Source organism: Xenopus laevis, chromosome 9_10S (assembly GCF_017654675.1).
Source record: "Xenopus laevis strain J_2021 chromosome 9_10S, Xenopus_laevis_v10.1, whole genome shotgun sequence".
Classification (NCBI taxonomy): Eukaryota; Metazoa; Chordata; class Amphibia; order Anura; family Pipidae; genus Xenopus; species Xenopus laevis.
Genome location: NC_054388.1, coordinates 107,767,564 through 107,790,078, shown reverse-complemented (window position 1 = coordinate 107,790,078; position 22,515 = coordinate 107,767,564). Strand labels below are relative to the sequence as shown.

At 43.7% G+C, this 22,515-nt stretch overlaps 2 protein-coding genes across 5 annotated transcripts in view; both read right to left on the bottom strand.

The window, feature by feature from the left end:
* Positions 1 to 3,470: 3,470 nt before the first annotated feature.
* LOC108703253 (myeloid-associated differentiation marker-like protein 2) lies at positions 3,471 to 6,386 on the bottom strand. Its single transcript, XM_018239349.2, has one exon. The coding sequence runs from the start codon at positions 5,255 to 5,257 to the stop codon at positions 4,382 to 4,384; it is 876 nt and encodes a 291-aa protein (XP_018094838.1). The 5' UTR covers positions 5,258 to 6,386; the 3' UTR covers positions 3,471 to 4,381.
* Positions 6,387 to 7,766: 1,380 nt separating this feature from the next.
* Positions 7,767 to 22,515, bottom strand: part of septin12.S (septin 12 S homeolog) — an 84,894-nt gene continuing 70,145 nt past the window's right edge. For 3 of the 4 annotated variants that reach the window (XM_018237202.2, XM_041577625.1, XM_018237203.2), the window contains 9 exons: positions 19,020 to 19,226; positions 15,580 to 15,696; positions 14,734 to 14,815; positions 14,439 to 14,576; positions 13,952 to 14,069; positions 12,852 to 12,947; positions 11,907 to 12,003; positions 10,278 to 10,329; positions 7,767 to 9,973 (listed from right to left, as the gene is read on the bottom strand). In XM_018237202.2, the coding sequence (XP_018092691.1) occupies positions 9,856 to 9,973; positions 10,278 to 10,329; positions 11,907 to 12,003; positions 12,852 to 12,947; positions 13,952 to 14,069; positions 14,439 to 14,576; positions 14,734 to 14,815; positions 15,580 to 15,696; positions 19,020 to 19,226 (1,025 nt within the window). In that variant the 3' untranslated portion in view covers positions 7,767 to 9,855. Of the gene's footprint in view, positions 9,974 to 10,277; positions 10,330 to 11,906; positions 12,004 to 12,851; positions 12,948 to 13,951; positions 14,070 to 14,438; positions 14,577 to 14,733; positions 14,816 to 15,579; positions 15,697 to 19,019; positions 19,227 to 20,329; positions 20,442 to 22,515 lie in introns of those variants that run through there. The other variant, NM_001086491.1, reaches the window with a different exon arrangement.

Genomic DNA, 22,515 nt, shown 5'->3' with positions numbered 1-22,515 from the left:
CTGTGATTATTGATGGTGGTCCTGGACATTTAGAAAGCAGAAGAGAAAAGGGGACCACCTAGGTCGGCATGTTATAACCCTTGTTATCCAGTCCTAAGTATTAAAGAAAAGATTGTAAGCTCTTTGGGTCAGGTGCCTGTGTTAGAAATATCTGATATAGAGATGATATATTTGCCTCTGTGAGTTCCTTGGTTACTAAGATAACTGGGCGGCTGTGAAACGTTATGATACGTTGAATTTGGGGGTTCCGTCGTGATAGGCTCCCTCTTCCCCATTGTCAGTAACACTCGCTGCTTTGCCAGAGCTCTGTGCAGAATGTAAGGGGGGGGGGTGAGTGTATATATAGGTGACACCTGTGGATTTCTAAAGTTAACCGTTGGCTGTGTGTGTGTGGCTTTAAGGGTAGGATGACCGGTTCAATCCCAGGCCTGTTTGGCTACTGTCTGTTATAAGGCAACTGTGTTGTACTTTCATCTTTTCCCTTTGGCTAATGAAAATATTAAGAGATCAGTGTGCAATTAGTCCCTAGTTTACATGAAGGTGCTGCAGTTTCAGTCTTTTGTGAGATTTCATTGTTCCCTTTTCCTTCCCACTTGCCTTAGACCCCTGTAGTGTCATAATCCTGGGAGGGAGAATAATTTGGCAACCCTAGTGTATATCAGTGCAGCAACCAATCAGGGACTTACTTTCCTCATCTGGACTAACCTCTGATTGGCTGCTATGGGTTATTGAACTGATTGCAAAAAAACTGGACAATTAAACTTGACTTTTCCTTTAAAGGGGAACTCGACCACAAAAAAAAATTGTCTACTGAAAATGTCATTATAAGTCATAGATTACTATGTTCTATGAAATATTTGTTTTCCGCACCTTCTAGCAATTCACCCCTGCCAATTGGAAGTCCAAAAAATGATAGATGTGCTGGCAATTCCATGAATTAACAATTATTTAATACCCAAAAGAAAGGAACTGCCAGACTTCTGCTTCGTTGTTTCAGGACCACCATGGAAGAAAACAGGAACAGCTTTCAATGCAAGTGCATTTACAGGTAAATTTGAAACCACAGGACACGTCTAATAAATATACTGTATACTGGAAAGTTGATTTTTTCTTTTACATTACATTTTGTTCAACTTTTCTCTGTGCCATGTAATTTGTACACTAGTGTTTCTCTTTAAGCAGACTGATCAGTATTAACACCCAGTGGCTTTGGTGCCACCTTGTGGCTGAAGTGCTAAGTACATATAACAGCTTCAGGTGCATAAAATAAAATATCCTTAGTTTAGTGTTCCAGAGCTGGCCAAGAGGTGACCTTACAGACATGGGCCTAGGGCACTTGGGGGGCACCATGTCTGAGTCTCCCACCCTATTTCTGTGGGGGTTTTTTTCGCAGTTATTACAGTTTTGCTAATGAAGGTGAATTGCCCTTTAAGCTACGAGTCTAATATCTGCCAAGGGACCTGTCATCTTATATTGTTACAGTTACTTATTTGCTTATCTCAAATTGTTACAAAAGTATATTATCTGCAGCTGTGGCTGTTTTGGGCTCTTTGCCAAGAGCCAATTAAATTAGAAACTTTGTTTCTTTTTCTGGCTGTTCAGTGCAGAGAAAATTCGGGACTTTCCAGTACAAATGAGGGACTGCGGGTTGAGCTGTCAAAAGAGGGACTGTCCCGCTGAAAACAGGACAGTTGGGAGGTATGCGAGTCATGGGGGTCTTAACGGAGCATCTTGAAATCCAGCCCTGTGACCTTATCTTTGATGGAAGAGGTTAAAAGAACTTTCACTGTGTTTACTTACTACATTCTAGAATTAAAATTGGGACACTGAAGACCCCTCTCCTTTCTTCCTAAGCCACACCCACTCATAAATAACCTTGCCCCAGTCGGCCAGGCAGAGTAAAACTGGGCAAGTCTTGTTTGGCAACGTCACTCGTGTGTTGGGCCAAAGTGGGGTGAGTGTCCCCAATTATGGGAGTATACTGCTGGCTTATGTAGAGGAGGAACTCATTAGTTCTCATCAGGCCTGACTTACCCACCCGTTAGATATAGATATGGAACTGAATTACATTTACATATGAGTTGGGTGGGTTGTTGTCAATTCCCCAGTTTAAGGCCCCCCACTAGACTATTTGGCCACTTTTACACCAAAACTCCAAAGAGAACCACAGGCAGCTTCTTCCCAACATGTATTTAATGTCACTCAAAGTTGTACATTATTACTGCATGTTATTAATAACAGAGAGAATGTACAGAATGTGATGGAATGCTATGAATATACCCACCCCCTGCTTATCCCCAGCTTCACTTGGTACATACAGTTATTATAACAGAGAGGTGAACGAGGGGGTTGAGGTGAGTGGATCGGGGGCTCAGATTTATCATTCAGTCATAGTTCCAAGAATTTTTACAAGGGATGCACAGAATCCAGGATTCGGTTCGGGCAGTATTCGGCAATTTTTCAGCAGGATTCAGATTTGGCCGAAATCTTCTGCCTGGCCGAACTGAATCTGAATCCTAATTTGCATATGCAAAATCCTAATTTGCATATGCAAATTAGGGGCGGAAGGGAAATTGTGTGACTTTTTGTCACAGAACAAGGAAGTAAATATTTTTCAGGGTCTCTAGGAAAGAAAATGCCCATTCTCCCCAAATCTGCCCCTCCCCCATTGCTCCAATCTCCCACAGGGGGGCAGCAGCACAATTCAAGCTATTCTCTCTCCTGTTTGTCCCTCCCTTGTCGGCTGGTCTCTTACCCACAGCCCAATGATTGGACAGAGCTCTCCTCCAATCGCTAACTGCCATCACAAAACTATTGACAGAGAAGTTTTTTTTTCATTTTAAGGAAACCATGTCCATGTTGTCTTAAAGGGACACTGTAATCTCTGCCAAAAAAGCTTGCACCTCATTCCAGTACTATAGAAGATATAAAAGAGAGGAAAAAAAGTTAGTCCCTTTAGTCCTGTTAACACCTGCCTGTCCTCTTTCAGTCTCTCAACTGTAATATTGCGTCACAAAAAACGGATCAACGCCTATGGCAACGGAGAAAACAAACAACAAAAAATAAAAAGCGGAATATAGTATAGTATTTTTTTGAAAAATTATCCACTGAACACCATGGGGCCCATTTACTTAGTTCGAGTGAAGGAATAGAATAAAAAAAAACTTTGAATTTCAAATGTTTTTTTTGGCTACTTCGACCTTCGACTACGACTTCGACTTCGAATCGAAAGATTCTAACTAAAAATCGTTCGACTATTCGACCATTCAACCTTCGACTACGACTTCGACTTGGAATCGAACAATTCGAACTAAAAATCGTTCGACTGTTCGACCATTCGATAGTCGCAGTACTGTCTCTTCAAAAAAAAACTTCGACCCCCTAGTTCGCCACCTAAAACCTACCGAAGTCAGGTCATGTTAGCCTATGGGGAAGGTCCCCATAGGCTGTCTAAGCTTTTTTGGGTCGAAGAAAAATCATTTGATCGATGGATTAAAATCCTTCGAATCGAACGAATGAAAGAGTGAACGTTTAAAGGGGAAGTGATATATTACATCGCCTTTTTCCTATTTCAACACATGGTGTTCAGTGGATAATTTTTAAAAAAAATACTATACTATATTCCACTTTTTGTTTTTTGTTATTTGTTTTCTCCGTCATTCCAGTACTTGGCATCTAAACGGAACAGTTTATTTTAAAGGGAAAGTAAACACTCCTGCACTGCACTGCTCAAACACTCTACCTACAACCTGCAGTGATTAATAGTTGCTAAGCAGAAATGGGCCAAGGCAAAACGGTGTCCAAGGAGCTCTATTTTAAGGGATGCCAGGGTACTATGAGATCTCCCACTGAGCACCATAGCTGTGAGAGTGGGCCCTCAATTTCAGGTTCTCTGGTGTGCCCCTAGGATTTCCAGTCTGACCCTACAGGCTTCCATCTAAACCACAGCCTGGTTGCTTGAGTCAGTCTTACCTTAGCAACCCAATGTGTGTTTACATTAAAGAGAGAGCTTCAGAAATCCTAAAATTAAACAAGACCATTTGCAAAGACTTCATCCAAGTACACTGTCTACATCACAAAAATTTTATTTAATGGTTAAAAAAAATGGAGTTACCATTTCTGTTTTGGCAGGGCAGTTACAGTAGCACCAATGTTTGTCTATACTGAGAGAAGCGATTAGTGTGATACTACAAATGGTATAAAATCTCTACACTCCAATGAAACAGTGCCCCCCCCCAGTGACCATGTGATACGGAGAAACAATAGAAGGGAAATATATAACAATTTAATACCATGTGTTGCCGAAATGTTACCTTTTGTGGGGAATCATTAAAACAAACAAAGAAATAGCTTTGCCTGGTTCAAATTGGAGAACTTAGGCTTAGCCAGTGATGAAATTCATTCGGGAGGAGTACACTAAGTCTACAATGTAAGCCACTAGGTTGAAGTAGATGAGGAATGTCACTCCAAGGGAATTTTCCCATATGCATCCATTGATAAGCTGACAGCTGTCTGGCCTGTTTGGGTTGTCCTTGAAATTGTAATAAGGCCAAATGATGGCCACGGTGATGTACATGGCCACACACAGGATGTTATAACCGATCAGGACCTTCTCAAGATAAGTGGATAAAATCACCAAAAGACCTCCGATGGTGATGAAAACGATAAGGGTGGTGATAATGAAGCAGATGGAGAATACAGCCACGCACCACTGGAGTCCACCAAGGCCCCCATAAGGAATGCCTGGAATGAGGGAGAAGATCAAACAAGCCACGTAGGACTGCAAGATCTTGAGTAACCCAGGCACCGTGGAGAGAAAACCACTAACCTCCCCTGGTTTCGCCCGAATCAGCCCGACCTCTGCAGCATAAGCAAAGAAACACAAGATTGAGGTGGCTGTAGCTGCACCACGACAGGCACAGGAATGACCACTACACCCGCCCCTGAGGTAGATAGATGGATACATGATGGAAGTAGTGAAGAGCATGAGTGTAGCCAGCATGGAGAAGGCTGAGGTGAAATCTTCCCAAGAGATGGCGACACGGTGGCAGAGGCCAGTTATCTCCAGCACTATTATTATTATAGTGATTGCGAAGCAGAAGCACCACGTGAACATGCTCCAGTTTCCATAGATGTTGCCGTACATGTTAACGCTGGCCACCAAGCTGAAGGAGGTGCAGGAGAAGAAGACCTGGGCAAAGCGCAGTATCCTCAGGGGTGAGCCAAGAGAATGGTAGTCCATATATAAATTGGGCATGATTGATCACGGGGCAGTTACAAAAAGGCCAAACAGTGCTTCTTTCGGACAGTTGGTATCTTCACTCGTGTAGATGCCAGGGGTGTTTCTACTTCTGTAGTAGCAAGTGGTATCTCCTCTCTTTCTATTGCCAGATGTATCTTTGCTCCTGTAGTTGCTGGTGCTTTCTGTACTCCTGGAAAACCACTTGCTGGTTGTATTTTCACTGTGGGAGGTGATTAGTAAGAATCATGAACCTTATGGAGGTATCTATACTCCAGAGTCTTGTGTAAAGTGGAATCCGGTGGCCTTGAGTCACTAATTCCTTAAATGCTATAAAGCCATCACCTACCAATTAACTTGAGGTTGGGTGAGTAATCTGGCACTAAACTGGGTTTGTAATCCCTCAGAATTCCATTTCAGCCAAAATGCCACCTAGCTGCATGGCAGTGCCAGTCATCGAAAGCTGTATCTCCTGAGCTAAGGCTTAGACGTTTCCACCACAATCCACAGAAGCTGTAGAGACCCCAGTCTCCAAACTGGACTGATATCTTGCAGCTCAAAGCTGTGTGTGTGTTGCACCAGCAAATATCAGTTCCTCTTTACTCTCAGGACGTTCCAGGACGCACTCCAGCCCTCTCCAGTTTCAGGTGTTCCAGCCAGTTTGGACTATGGAACTTTTTTAAGGATCACACCCAGTGCAGTGTTTAGTGAATGCTCCACCCATCCCCAACGCTCCGGTCTCTGTATAACTGGGTTATGTGCCACACATAACCTATATCAGGGCTGTCCCCCCTTTGCTTGTGCCAAGTTCCTCTCTTTGCTATGATGCAACTCCCAGGCTACAGCCTGCCATTTAGAATTGTTTGAATAACGACTTGTGCAAATATGGTTTTAATCCAAAGCATCAGGTTATAGTATTTTAAGCAGTTCTTCCTGGCTGCTTCTGAGAAGGGCTGGACAGCATTTCAGATGTTGCTGAACTAAACCTGCCACCAAAAGTGACATTTATGTAGCAAGCCGGTATGCTCTCCTGGATACAACTGAAAGTCAAGTTTGAAGGTAAATTAAGGGGAAATATGGGCTGAAAACTTTTTTTCTGTTGTCTGAATGCAGGGTTTTACACTGCTAAAATAAATTAAAACTTGCAGTTTGTTATGTTTTGGGTAGCCGAGGATGAGTAGAGTATAACAGTGCTTTATTAGCAGACTCATGCAGGCATTACACAACAGTAACTTTCACTTTTAAAGGACCAGTAACGTCAAATTTTTTTTTTACAAAATTCGTTAGTATACATCGAAATATAAACACCAACACACTTTAAAATTTTAAATTGCAAAGCCTTTATTAAAAAATAACTTACTGAAACGCCACTTCCTGTCCTCTTCAGAAACGGCGACACGGCGACCATCCATCCTGCAGCAGTTGATTTCTTCTCCCTGGCTATCTCTCCTGGCCACCCTATGTCTGCCGCGCTCTGCTCTGCCAGCAAGATTGACAGCCAGCTTCTTCTTCTCCTCCAGTCACTTCTTGATGCAGCCGTCCTGGTGGTGATCATCTATGGGGGTGGTTGGCACGAAACCCACGTGCGCTTGCCTTCTCCCTGCACACTCGGTGTGCTGCTGCTGCTGACTGAGCCCTGCTGCCCCTTGTCTCCGCTGAACCCTGTGTGATGGAGGTCCCTGCTGGTGGTCTGCGACGGAGAGCGCTTGTTGTTGCTTCCACTGCCGGGCCTGTCACTCCTCATCGCTGCTCCCATTGATAGTAGCGCCATGGAGAGCCTGTCCCGCAGTACTGCTGCAGATTCCATTGCCGTACTTCTCCACCGATAACAGTTTCAGTTCAAGTAGCAGCGCCTGGGACAGCGCCACGCTGACAGGCTCTCATTAGGACAATACAGAACTCTTCATCGCTTTTATTTATTAACATGCTCAGATTATATTTTTTCATTAGTTCTTGCTGACAGGGGGTCTGCAGCGTGTGGGGGGGGCGGCGGAGAGCGCCATGGATCTGACAGGAGAGCCTGTCAGCATGGCGCTGTCCCAGGCGCTGCCGCTTGAACTGAAGCTGTTAACAAAATAACTACAGTGGGCACCTGGAGGCCCAGTAGTCTCATGGATTTATACACAATGCTTGGATGAAGCGGTATGTGTGGTCAGGGATCAACAGCCTACAGAATTCTAGGGGTGTGGTCAAAGACACCCGAGAAATCAAATCGCCAGCGGGATGGAACTCGCGTCGCTTCATTTTCCGAAGTCGCCCGAAGTTTCCTCGTGAGCGAGTGCCATCCCACTGGCGATTTCTCATTATAGCCGGCGGGAAGTTAGGGGAAGGCAGATCGGGGAGATTGTTGCCCAGAAGAAGAGGCGATTAGTCGCCAGGCGACTAAATCTCCCTGAATCTCCCCATTTGCCCTTACCCTTAAACTTTGTAGCGAAAGCTGATTAAAAGACCTGTTTATTTTGGTGCCCCCTACAGTGTCCCCTATGATTCGGGAACAGGCTATTGCAAAGGAACACAAATCACTCTGTCAGGTCTGAAAGGCATTTATTTATATAGAATTCCAGACGCTGAAATACCAAAGTTATACAAAAAAAGCTTTGATAAAATATGGACCAGAGTATAGATAGGAAACGCAGGTGAGAGCGTGCCTTATTCTGTAAATACATTGGTACACGTATCTGTGACATAACATTATATATAAACATCTTCTTCCTCTTGCAATTAGTCTCTCTCCTCCCCCATAGACCGGCAGTCTCCATCTTTATATCATCTCGTTGGGGGGGTTCCAGAAGCTACTTGCCTGCTGGTCCGCCGGTTAGTCACGGTTATTCATTGTTGGTAAAAAATAAAAATTCCATAAAAAAAACTAGTACTATGCAACATTCTGCAGTGCCATAGGCTGGAAGGGATATTGATGTGGTTAGAGAGAGGGCAACTAGATTTCCAGCATAATCAGGATTTACCTTAAATTGGATGAATAATACTGTCCCACAGTGTGCGGTTTTGACTGGGGATGGAAATAGGGAGATTTGAAAAGAAAAAAAGTATGAGATTCCTTTCATCTTTAGGGCAGTTGTAGTCAGATAGTTCAAATCAAGCCTCCCTTAGACAACCAGTCTTTGATCATGGACCCCCTTAGCTCATGAGAAGGTTACAGATATAAGAAAATGTTGGTGTATCACTCATGCAGCCATAGAAGAAGCTCCGGGAATATCTGGGACAGCAAATACATTTTCGTCCCGAGTCTCACCCTAAACATTGGCTTCCAGGGGTATGTAGGAGAGTAAATAAACATTCCCCCAAATCTCACCCTACCTGGTCTTCTAGTTGGGCTTCAGAGATATCTTAGATATTTAGAAGTGCAAATACACCTTATCATCACTTTAATAGGCTTTTAGCTGGGATTCATGTGCATCTAGGAGATTCTAGATCTCACCCAAACTGCCTATCAAGTTCACCTTTCAGGGATATCTAGGAGAGCAATTAGACATTCCCCAAATCTCACCCTAAGTGGCCTTCACACTGGGCTTTCAGGGGTATCTAGAAGAACAGGCATTGTCTCACCTTAACTGTGCTTCAAGCTGCGCTTTCAGGTGTATCTAAGAGATAGAATAGAAATTCTCCCCAAAACTCACCTTAACTGGCCTTCAACCTGGGCTTTAAAATGCCTCAAATCTTACCCTAAATTACTTCTAAACTGGACTTTTAGATGTATCTAGGAGAGAGAATAGTCATTGTCCCCAAATCTCACCTTAACTGGCCTTCAATCGGGGCTTTAAGATGCCTCAAATCTTACTCTAATTGAATTCTAAGCTGGACTTTTAGATGCATCCAGGAGAGAGAATAGGAATTCTCCCCAAATCTCTGGCCTTGACTGGCCTTCAAGCTGGGCTGTCAGGGGTATATAGGAGATAATAGACACTCTCCTCAAATCTCTCTTTAATTGGCCTTCAAGCTGGGCTTTCAAATGCATCTAGGAGAAAGAATAGGCATTCTCTTCAAATTCACCCTAACTGACCTTCATGCCGAACTCAAAGTCTATAAGTTGGATGGTGATTTGCCCGAGATAGAAAGGCGGTAGATGTGTTTGTCTGTAGAACAGATAGGCAGTAGATTACTTTCCTGTGGAATAGATAGACAGTATACTTGTTTGCCCAGAATACTTGTTTGGCAGTAGATTTTTTTCTGAGTAGGCTAGATAGCCAATACATTTGCTAAGGTGGAGGTCAAGGTCAAGGTGGCAGTAGAGTTGTTTAACTGTAGGAAAGATGGGTGGGTAGATTGATTTGCCCGGTCATTTGAGATGCTTGTGAGATAGATTTGCACACAGGCAATAGATTTGTTTGTCTGGGCCTCTGGCTTGGATAAGCGGTAGACTGTGTTTCCCTTTGAGATAGATGTGCACTAGGTTTCTTTGCCCATAGACAGACAGGCTGCATGCAGTAAATGCTCTGACCAATGAGATAGACTGGGATCAAGTCTGTTTCTTGACAGAGTGGAAAAAGAGTTCATTTCCCTGTAGGAGAGTCCCAGTGCTTGGCTGGTTTCATATTGGCTGGACTATAATAATCCAGTCTGGAGGCACATTGTCGGTGTCGAGATCCTAGAAGAGATGCTCACAAAACCCCCAGCTCTTTTGTCTGTGATGACTGGAATTTCTCGTTCAGCCTGCTGACCCTGTAGGTCTCATAATGGATGTTGTGGGTTATGTCTTTAAGGTCCTGCAGGTTGGATCTGTGCAGAGATAGAAAGGAAGAGGAAATGGTTATAATGAACCAACTGTATGTAGCCTTACCACAAATGTCTCGTTCTCTACACTAACTACATCCCTTCTTCACTCACAGAGAGCTTCTGCTGGGGACAGACAAGGCATCTTCAATAGGTATCTCTTTTAAAAGCAGTGCTCCCCTCTGGATGTATCTGGTAATGCAGCTACGGTGCTGGCATAGTCCCAAGTACACTTCTAAATCAAAACACTATTTTACAGCTTGGATCAGTATTTGCTGTGATCTAATAAGAGGACCACAGGGAGACATACCGGATGAGCAGATCCCGGAGGTTGGCAAATTCACAGTGCGCCGTGTTCTCAACTGGAAAGAAAAGATAGTGAGACGTCAGGCAGTGCCCTCTGCAAAATATACCTGCCCTTCTATGGGTGGTGCTGCAGACTCATGTACAATATGATGTATACTAATGAATGATTGGGGAGGCTTCATTCCCTCTATGTCTTTACCTTTTCATTAGTTCTGGGGTATTATACATGGAATTGGCACTGTATTTATCTGACATGTGTTCTGGGGTATTATACATGGAATTGATACTGTATTTATCTGCCATGTGTTCTGGGGTATTATACATGGAATTGGTACTGTATTTATCTGCCATGTGTTCTGGGGTATTATACATGGAATTGGCACTGTATTTATCTGCCATGTGTTCTGGGGTATTATACATGGAATTGGCACTGTATTTATCTGCCATGTGTTCTGGGGTATTATACATGGAATTGGCACTGTATTTATCTGCCATGTGTTCTGGGGTATTATACATGGAATTGGCACTGTATTTATCTGCCATGTGTTCTGGGGTATTATACATGGAATTGGTACTGTATTTATCTGCCATGTGTTCTGGGGTATTATACATGGAATTGGCACTGTATTTATCTGCCATGTGTTCTGGGGTATTATACATGGAATTGGCCCTGTATTTATCTGCCATGTGTTCTGGGGTATTATACATGGAATTGGTACTGTATTTATCTGCTGTGTGTTCTGGGGTATTATACATGGAATTGGCACTGTATTTATCTGCCATGTGTTCTGGGGTATTATACATGGAATTGGCACTGTATGTATCTGCCATGTGTTCTGGATTATACATGGAACAGACACTGTATCCTCATCTGAACTGTATAAAAGGTTTTAAGGGTTTATAGGGAACCAATCAACCACGACCACCTGTTTCATTTGGCTTCACAAATCCCTTTAACTTTGCCGCTTGTGAAGCATCAGTACAGCAGCACAATATACAAAGTATGAAGTTCAGTGGGAAAACAAATTGCTTGTTTATTGGGTGCCGTTTAGTAAATGTGCAAACATAAAGGCAACGTTTGCACATTCATCTGGCATGTAACAGGCACCAATCTCCCCCATTGTGTTTTTCTGTTGGTGTAACGAGGGTCCAGTTCCGTATTCCGCATTTGCTCCATGGTGCTGTTATTTCCTATGGTGTCTAAATATGAACCTCTATAGTGGTGTAAAGATGAACACAACCACCACCCCAAAAAGAGACCTGCTTATAATAGAAGGGGCTCTGTGGCACAAAAATGAAGGATGGATAAATTGACCAACAAATAGGAGGTTCCTTGCTGTGTCCGAGCATGGGAGATTTCCATCAATTGCTTCAAAGTGCTTGCACCTACTCTGACCTCCCAGCATGATGGATAACAGACACTGCACTCCCTCCCTTCTTTTCTGTGTGCAAGTATGAACGAGGGAGGATGGGAGCAGCTAATGGACAAGGAGGGAGTGGAAGCTATGAAGCAGCTATGCTCTGTATATACACATGTTACATGTGTGGGCTGCTTATAGTTCCATGTGAGTCTGCACCCTGAGCTTTGGGGCTCGGAAGAGTAAACATTTCCACGGCATTGGTTTTTTCTCACCTTCTATGATTCCCCACTTGGTCTTTCGGCCCAAGACTTTCCTGCCGTTCACCTGATGCTCCTCATCTGTTCCCACCACGGCGAATGGAATCTTCTCCTGGGGGAGGGAGGGAATGGTTAGGCTTCAAGGATAAGTAAACCTTTAAAATACCCCCCCTCGTGAATATTCTAAGCACTTTTGTAATGTACATTCATTATTTATTTTGTTTTTATTCCAAGATATTAAATACATGTACCGTTAATATGAATGAATTTTGTTACAACAGCGCCACCTGCTGGTCAGTTTCCCACCAGTCTGACCACCAAGTAGTCAAGGAAGTTGTCAGGAGAAAGAAAGAGGCTGCTCTGATGTTCTTCTGCTTAGGAAAGATGTGAGAAAGGTTTCTAATTGTTTTCCTAAGCAGAAGAACATGAGAGCAGCCTCTTTCTTTCTCCTGACAACTTCCTTGACTACTTGGTGGTCAGACTGGTCAGAAACTGACCAGTAGGCGGCAATGTTGTCACCAAATTCATTCACATGTTAGTGATGTGTGGGTCAGGTTAAAAACTAGCCAAAACCGTCCTCCCTCCACCCACTCCTACCCACACCAGACTTCCGGGGTCCTTTTATAGACCCGCCCTACCCCGTGGATGACATCACAAAAGAGGAGGGGCAAGCAGGCGCACGGCTATAAAACCGGAAGTCAGTAGTGCAAGGTGGCGCAAATGGGGGTGCGAGGACTGCCCACACCCGACTCTGCCCGCACTTTACTAGTACATGTATCTTTTGAATAATGGATGTAAATGACAAAAGTGCTGAGAATAGCCCCCTCATCCATTTTACATTCACTTATTTTAAAGGTTTACTTATCCTTTAGGCCTGTAAGGCCTGGGTGATAAATATACATTAGCCCGAGCTACTGCCCAAACTGGGTGGTGAGATAAGGTTTGGTAAAACCCCCTTACCCGGATTTTGTCATTCAGTAACGCCTCAACCGGATCTTCATCCAGCTCTGGCTGTGGGTACACACTGATCCCGTTAGTCTGTAGGTCCTTTCGTATCTGCAGGGAACAAGATTGCTTTCATTTCTAATGCATTAATCCGTTTATCACACAGCGGTGCCCAAAATATATTGATTGTTAGATGGACATTTCATATTTCAGTTGCCAGTTGTGTATTCCTGGTCTTAGGGACACATAGAGGCACATTTATCAAAGGTCGAATTTTGAATTCATGTGAGTTTTTTTTAAACTCCTTTAAATTCGAATATACTCGGAATTCGATTGGGGGTTATTTAATAAAAAAATCGAATGTCTAAAACTCGAACAAATTTTACCGACTCGAAAACTCAAATCTAATTAGACTAAACTTGATTCGAGTTTTTTCTCCAAAAAAAAAAAACTTGAATGTCAGGAAGGCTACTAACATGTGCAAATTAGTCCCTGGACCTCTGCCATTGACTTCTACATGAACTCAGCAGGTTTTAGGTGGCAGATAGTCGAATTCGAGTTCTTAAAGGGCCAGAGTATGATAAATCTCGAAATTCGAATTAAAACTCAAATCGAGTTTGGATAATTCACGTTTCGAATTTGAGAGTTTTTGACCAAAAAAAAAATTTTTCAATTTCAAAAAATCAGCACCATAAAGTAGAATTTGATGGTGGAGGGAAAATGGAAGGGTCCATGTGCACTGGAGTGCTTGTATCCAATCAGAATTGAGCAGGCAGAGGTTCTGCCTCATACCAGGGTCACCGTGATGAGGGTCCTGCAGTCATGGGCCTCATGGAAGAAGAGATGGAAAAAAAAGAGTGATTTATAGGTTGGAGAAGGGGCATGGCTTGTGTGGGAGTGGGTGGGGTTATAAATAATTGGGGAGTGGCCGTGGCAGAACAGGGGCACGGCTGTGCATTTTTTCCCACTGGGACCCTATTTTACTTGTTGGTGGTGCTCCATTGGGTTAATAATGTTAAGCTCCCTCAAAGGAAGGTCCCTGAACTTAGAACGGGGCCCCGTGAATTCTAATGGCGGCTCTGTCTGATACACACGTAGTACAACCAAGTACATACCCTCTGTTTGAATTCCTCCCTCTCTTCCAAGGTGAGAGTATCTGCTTTAGCGATCACCGGCACCACATTCACAATCCGGCCCAACCGCTTCATAAATTCCAAGTCCAAGGGTCTCAGCCTGTAAGGGAAAATGTAATGAGTTTCCGGATATCACCCACACATTCAGGAGCAAACTGAGCATGCTCAAGCCCTAGCCCTGGAGGTTTAAGCTGAAAACAGGAAGTCTGATACAGAAGCCCATGAGTACACAATAGAAGGAAAGAAATGTGGTGTTTCTATTGATAGAGGACTCAGAGCCGCATTACTTTGAGGGATTACTGGTATATTTATATAGACTTTTCCGATAAAGCTTACTTAATGTTAGCCTTTCCTTCTCCTTTAAGTATTGTAAGCAGCTTGGCAGCTCCCATCAATATCCACAAATACAAATATACAGAATACCTGCCACTGCCATTGGTAGGGAGAGCGAGGGTGGACAGGCACTCACCAGTGACCCGTGGGGGGGATGAAGTAGATACAGCTGTGAATCCGGGAGTCAGGGATGCGGCGCTTGCGGTTGATGAGAATTTCCTCCCTCAGGTACTTCTCGTACTGCTCGTGTATGTACTTAATGATGGGGTCCCAGCTAGAGAAAAGAGAGCCTAACATCATTGTGCCTTATAGAACAGAGTTGCCATAGTCCATTCCAATTTCTACCAATAGGTGGCGACACCTTTGTAATGTGTCTCACGCTGAGGCATGCAATATGGCAGCTTCCACTCCTGCAGATGTTTCACACTTACCAGTTCTGATTGTTGATCTGGTCGCCGAATCCCGGTGTGTCGATTACAGTGAGTCTCATCTCCATGCCCCTCTCCTCGACCACTGGGGAAGAGGGAAACAGAGATCAGTGCCCAATGGTGCTAATATGTGGAGCTTTAAAGGAAAACTATAACCCCAAAATGAATACTAGAGCAACAGTTTATATCATATTAAGTGGCATATTAAAGAATCTTGTGAAACTGGTATATGTATTTAAGAAAATATTGCCCTTTTACATCTCTTGCCTTGAACCACCATTTCATGATGGTCTGTGTGCTGCCTCAGAGATCACCTGACCAGAAATACTGCAGCTCTAACTGTAACAGGAAGAGATCACTTCACCAGAAATACTGTAACTGTAACAGGAAGCGATCACCTGACCAGAAATACTGTAGCTCTAACTGTAACAGGAAGAGATCACCTGACCAGAAATACTGCAGCTCTAACTGTAACAGGAAGAAGTGAGGAAGCAAAAGACAGAACTCTGTCTGTTAATTGGCTCATGTGACATAACATTTGGTATGTTTGTGTGCACCGTGAATCATACAATCCCAGGGGGCGGCCCTTATTTTTTAAAATGGCAGTTTTCTATTTATGATTACCCAATGGCACATATTACTAAAAAAGTATATTATTATGAAAATGGTTTATTTACATAAAGCAGGGTTTTACATATGAGCTGTTTCATGCAATATCCTTTTATAGAGACCTACATTGTTTGAGGGGTATAGGGGCTCTTGGTAGCACTTATTATTGTTCCTAAAGCCTTTGCCGTACGGTACAATGAATCATATTTATTCTTTATAAGAAGCTGGTAGAAAACCCACCTTGACTGACCGAGTTCAGTTCCGTGGTTTTGGGTATGGCGGTGCCGGGAGATTTCCGAATCACTTTGGACTTGAAAAGAGTGTTCACTAGGGTGGATTTCCCCAAGCCGCTCTGTCCTGTAGGTGGCGCCGATACGGAAGAGGGGAGAGCAGGAGGGGAAGGATAATAGAAGAGGAAATAGAAATACAACTTTAAGGATATGAGCTACAAATGGGTCATAATAAACATACGCCAACATTTACCTATTAATAGAGATAAGACTGGTTATAACAATGAATATTAGTTATTCTCTCTCTATGGCCTAGGGGTGAGTAAGAACAGACAGAAAAGCTGAAGCTGCCAGACCCATTACTCTGTGAATAGCTGCCCTGCCAGGAACAGAACCTCGTGTCTCACAAGTTTACTGGCAAGTTGGTCAGAAAGTGGCTTTTAGCTCTCAACATCTGCACTTTGTTCCTCTCTCTGTTTTACACTTTCCAGCTGATTGTACCAACGACAGCAGAAATATAACCTGCCTAGAGTTGCCACCTGCTCGGGTCTGAACTTTCTGTTCGGTTTCCAACCTTATGAAACCCGGACAATAATCTGTCCAATACTGTACATGAAAATAATTTAAATACTAAGATACTCGCCTTTTTTATTATTACAGATCCAAAAAAAATGCAAATTAGCATGGCTGTATTTCAGAGCTTTCTGGATAACTGATTTCTGTATAAAAGATCTCATACATTTAATTAAAGGATTGGGCTTAATCATCAAGCAGAATATAGATAGAAATAGGGTTTAGAACTGGGCATCAACTCTGCGAAAACTGGATAAAAATCCAGCAGTTGCATCTAAGTGATGCAATAACCTTGCCCTGGTGTCATAACTCCAACAACATCACTGTGCCCACCTCTGATGTCATCACTGCCCCACCCCCAATGTTATCTGCCCTGACCCACGTGTTCTGGTTTAGCCATCGGTAAAGGTGGCAACCCTAAACCTGCCCCACAGGCAAACACAAGTAGAACACAGAGAGATGCTCCTGCCTTGCTTTACTGCAATAACTCAGATCAATTGCTGCACTTCTGTTTTACTGCACTGACAGTGATCATCCTCCGAGGTTCTGCTTTACTCCTCTTACAGAGATCAGCCCCTGAAGTTCTGCTTTACTGCACTGACAGAGATCAGCCTCCGAGGTTCTGCTACTGCACTTAAGCTGGTCAAAGACGCAAAGATTTGATCGTACGAATCTCCGATTTTTGGGCCGTGTGTAATATGTTGCGACATTTTTCGTGCCATGGAGATCAGTCGTTCAGTCGATCGGACAGGTTAGAAAATTTCTGTTGGCTGCCAATAATATCTCTGCGTGTATTGCCGATCTGACGATATCAGTGGGAGACTGTCACTAGCTTTGGTTGGACATAGATATCGTACGATTGCTGTCAGGGGCAGAACATCGGCTGATCTGTTCTTTAACTACTTTATTTGATCGGAATGGTTAGTGGCAGGTCGGGAGATGGCACCGAACGATCATTCGTCCGATAGCAAGGTAAATCTATGGCCAGCTTTACAGACATCGGCCTCTGAGGTTCTGTTTTATTGCACTTACAGACAGTGTCGGACTGGGCCGGCGGGACACCGGGAAAAACCCCGGTGGGCCCCGGGCTCTTGTGGGCCCCGCCGGCCCAGATCCACTACTTGTCTCATTATAGTTTCATTTCTGCGGCTCTGCTTTACTACATGTACAGAGATCAACCCCTGCAGAGCCTGTCATTACACATAGACAATATCACACACAGCAAACCTGGCAGATACAGAGCACTGCAGAGAGCCTGTGTCAGATATTGGAACTAGCCATCATTACAGGGGTGGGTGGGGTATGACTTTTGTGACCTAATGATGATAAGGCCGCCATACACGGGATAATAAATGATAGACCGAGTCAGCAGATAACTGGCCGCGTGTGGGGCCATCCGACGGGCTTCCCCGATCGATATCTGGCAGGTTAAAAAATCCCGTCAGATCCCGGTCGTATCTTTGCGCTTATCATAATCCGATAGTTGGACTCTAGGGCCCACGATCGGATCAGCCCGATTTTGGGGAGAGATACGGTCTTTTGGCGATGTCTCTGCGTCTATGGCCACCTTTATCGCAAGCGAGCAGATTTATAAAGGTTGCTCGTTTGTCGATGTCTCCAAACGGACGGATGTCTCCCCGATATGCCCACATTGAAGTAGGTGATATCGAGCTGATCCGCCCTAGGGTCCAACGATTGGATCATAATACATCCGATCCGACTCGGTCTGTCTACAGCTTTTAGCGGCCAGTGTCTTAAGCCTCACCAAGCACAGCGTGGAAAAAATACTCCTTAACTACAAATCTGCCTATAAATATCTTAGAACTCAGTGGGTGGCTTAACTAGACTAATTTCAATGCTAGGCATATTTTGCATTTAACTGAAGAAGATGAAAAGGGCCATTGAGTGAAACAAATTCTGTTTACCTCTGTTTGACCAGCACCTGCCAATCGATTGTTTCTTGTTATCTCCATTTAAAAACCCATCCTATGCTATGTACAGTATCTGTAACATGCAGTGGGCCCGGCTGAATCTTAAATGTGGCTACATAACTATATTAGGAGAGGCCGGGTGGTTTTTGCCAGGCCAGAGCAACAGTACATTACAGTTAAATGCATTTTATTGGTTACACTTCTACTAGTAGTGACACCTAGAGGAAACATGGCTGCCACCAGCGTGCATTAGGATTAAAGGGGAACTATCGCGAAAATGAAAATGTAAAATAAGCTTCCTCATACTGAAACTTTCTAAATACAATCAATTAAATATTCTACATTGTTTCTGAAATAATCAAATTTATCTTCACTATTCCTCTCTCAGCATCTGTTTCTCTTCATTCTCTCTTCATGCAGCAGTTGGGTGTCAGATAATAATTGACAGTTAGATCCAATATATCTTATAGGGGGGCTTCCTTTCCTAGCAGATGTATTAGAGCTCACTCAAATAACTGATTCCAGTACAAACAAAATAATTGCCTTTTGCACAAATCCTGCATGTAGAGAGACATCATGTCTGGGGATTTTAATAGAGTGAGCTCTAATACATCTTCTTGGCAAAAGGAGCCCCCCTATAAGATATATTGGATCATTCATCTGACACCCAACTGCTGCATGAAGACAGAATGAAGAGAAACAGATGCTGAGAGAGGGATAGTGAACATGAACTTGATTATTTCAGAAACAATGCAGAATATTTAATTGATTATATTTAGAAAACGTCTTATTTCGGTATGATGAATTTTTAATTGTTGTATTTAGAAAGTTTCTTATTTCAGTATGCTGAAGCTTATATTAAATTTTCATTTTTGTGATAGTTCCCCTTTAAGGATAAGTCGTTTCAGGTCAGTTGTCTGTCTGCCCACAAGCAGCTGATACTCACCCACCACCATAATGTTGAATTCAAAGCCATTTTTCATGGCTTTGCGCCTCATCTGGTCCAGCACTGTGTCGATGCCCACATATCCGATGGGTTCCTGGCTGACATCGGCGCATCTCTTGGACTCTGCCACCTCCAGCTCGGGCCGGGAAAGGCTCTGCTCCTCCATTCTGCTGCAGCTGAAGGCTTCCCTGGGGCTGAGATCGGAACCTGGAGAAAAGAGGAAGAAGGAGTCAGAGGCAGAGGAATAAAACTATTTATAAAAATAAAAAGGAGAAATGTCAAGGCCGAGCATGTGTGATTTAACTCTTCTGTGGGATCATTAGTGGTACTGAGAACTCCATGTGCTCAACAATGTAAAGCAACAACTTCCAGCTAGGACCACAATTCAATTTCCCAGCATCCCCTGCCAGTGTAGGGAAATAGAAACACAGGGTAACAGGTGCAGTGCACTTTGGTGCAAGGGATCCCCATATGTTATACATGCCTAATGGAGGCAGTAATTCCAGGGTGAGACATTTGCTTTTATTATTCTACCTGCAATAAACAAATTGAAGCTAAAGGCTGATTGGCTACTGCGCTGGAAAAATCTGTGAGTGGCTTACTGGAGCATGTATGGGGCCAAACCAATGGATTGGGCAGAAATCAAGTGGAAAAGCCATTGAGTGGGGATCCCACCTCTCCTGACCAATCAGCCTTGACCCCTGTTATGACTGATCACTGGCCAGGAGGCATGTGGGTGACCAAGTTGTATTCCCAACGTTGCCGTACGCTTTTTATATAAATGTATTTATTTATAGGGTTGTGGGGCTGTTAGGAGGTCACCCCTGAAAAACATGCCTATGGCAGGTACTAGTAGGGGAAACTGAGCACTGACCATCGCTTCCCGAGGGGTGCCCATCTGTCGCTGCCAGTATCAGCCAACCAGATGCACAACAGTTAAAGGACACGGATCCCCCCCTGTGTCTGTCCCTTAGCCCTAATACCATCTACACAATTAGTCAGTAGCAGAGGGGGCTGCCATGCAGATTAACAGGGCCCAACTTTGCATAACAGATAAGTGGATTTAGAACAAAGCTAGTTGCTCCTGAACCCACAGCATCCAACATTGCTGCTGGCTGGGCATGCTGGGAGCTGTAGTTCTAAAGCTGCTGGTATACCTCATCACAGATCAGGTGACTTACACTGGTGGCCATTAACTCTCCCTGTCCCAGAGAACTATAAGGGGGGAGATGATAGCAAAGCTTCTCTAGTCTCATTCTGACTCACTGAACTACTCATTTCCCCTTGCTGCTCCCACCAACACCACGTACCTCTTCTTCTATCCGGGCTAAATGCTGGGAGACAAGACTCACTCTCCTGTCCTTTTAATTCCTACATGGAGACTCCGGCACCCCCTTCCCAACAAATGGTGCTGGCCTGGAGATCCTCGGCTCCCTTGCACTATGTTATAGCTGGGAAGCTGGACTCTCTCATCCTCTGTGTCTATAGGAGCCCCCCAGTGGGACCAGACAACAAAGAAAGACCCTACGGTACAGCAACACGTGATTTGAATTGAAATGAGTAACCCTTTCAGAGCTAAGAGAGGCTTCATTATACCCAGAATGCCCAGCCCCCGTCACCTCTTCCATCAATCATACGGTCTCCTCCAGGGTCCCACTTGGTAGACAATAAAACTGATCAATGGCCTGATTGGCTGCATGCTCCTTAAACAGAGAACCAACCAATGAGCTACTACTTGTGCTTCAGAGCTTGCAACTTCATTAGTGAACTAATTGTTACCCCCTTCCCCAATGAAAGTGAGCCGTCTTTAGCACTGGATATGGACACTGAAGAATAGGAGTTTGTAGATTTGCATGGGGAATCTTCCTGCACTCCAAAACCATATGGGCAAGGTGATTGGCTGCTGATCGAATTGATCCTAATGTGTGTGATAAGTGTAAACTCCACTGACACTCTGCCTTTTTATAAAATGATGACAACAATAAAGCCAATCCCAAATGTCAAGGGTTCTCTCCAATCAGAATCCCCCTTACTAATGGCCAGGTCGGTCATCTCATTGGCTAACATAGATATTATGGCTTACTGTATCAAGCCCAGAAGAACGTTGTAGTCTAACAACAGCTAGGTGGAGCAACACGGCTATGGATGGTCTACTTCCCCTTTAATGATATTGTTATGAAAGGGGAACTATCGCAAAAATGAAAAGTTAATATAAGCTTCATCATACTGAAATAAGAAGTTTTCTTCATATAATCAATAGATATTCTGCATCGTTTCTGAAATAATCAAGTTCATCTTCACTATTCCTCTCTCAGCATCTGTTTCTCTTCATTCTGTCTTCCTGCAGTAGTTGGGTGTCAGATATTCATTGACAGTTCTGATATACATTATAGGGAGGCTCCTTTTGCCTAGAAGATGTATTAGAGCTCACTCTATTAAAATCACCAGACATCATGTCTCTCTACATGCAGGATTTGTGCAAAAGGCAGTTATTTTGTTTGTACTGGAATCAGTTATTTGAGTGAGCTCTAATACATCTTCTAGGCAAAAGGAGCCCCCCTATAAGATATATTGTATCTAACTGTCAATGAATATGTGACACCCAACTGCTGCATAAAGACAGAATGAAGAGAAACAGATGCTGAGAGAGGAATAGTGATGGTAAACTTGATTATTTCAGAAACAATGCAGAATATCTAATTGTATTTAAAAAGTTTTTTATTTCAGTATGATGAAGTTTATATTAAATTTTCATTTTCGTGATAGTTCCCCTTTAATGGTACCAAAAACAACCTGTAGCAGCTTGTGCACATCACATTGTAGCCTGAACTACAATTCCCAGAAGCCACCCTCTTCTCTCCATTCCTTTGTAAGGTTATTAGCTGGCTAGGGTTGCTGGGAGTTGATAACCCTTTGTGTTGATCCCATGCAATGCCAATTATATCCATGCACGGGTGGCTGATGTTGGGGCGCTAAAGTTGGCACGGGCCGGAACCCCCTAGAGTTCAGCATCCCAGTATCAATAGGAGCAGCTGTGGGAGACACACAGAGGAACACAGGGCCAATCTATCCCAGTAAAGCCCTGATCTCTGAGAACAGAGCCCATTGAACAGATGGAAGGAGCCGGCCCATGGAGACAAAGGAGGAGAGGGTTACGGGGCCAGGGCTTTGTGTACACTCACAATACAATGGCTTTCTTTTTCCGTGCAGTCTAAACAGGGGGAAGAAAGGGTGAGAGAGAAAGGGGCCAACCCTGAACAGATCAGAAACTTCAGTACAGGGGTCTCTGGGTCAACTGTAGCCTCCAGACGTTAATCCTTTCGCTCCTGAAAAGGGGACAGGCCCCATGCAGAAAAGATTCTAACTGTTTCATGTCTACTTAGTTCCATTCGGAACCAGCAATTAAAGGGGATTTTGTTTCCAGAAAGCTCTTCCTCTGCTGCACTCTCTGCTCTACAAAGTAGACGGCCTACATTTAATTACACATGCAAGATGA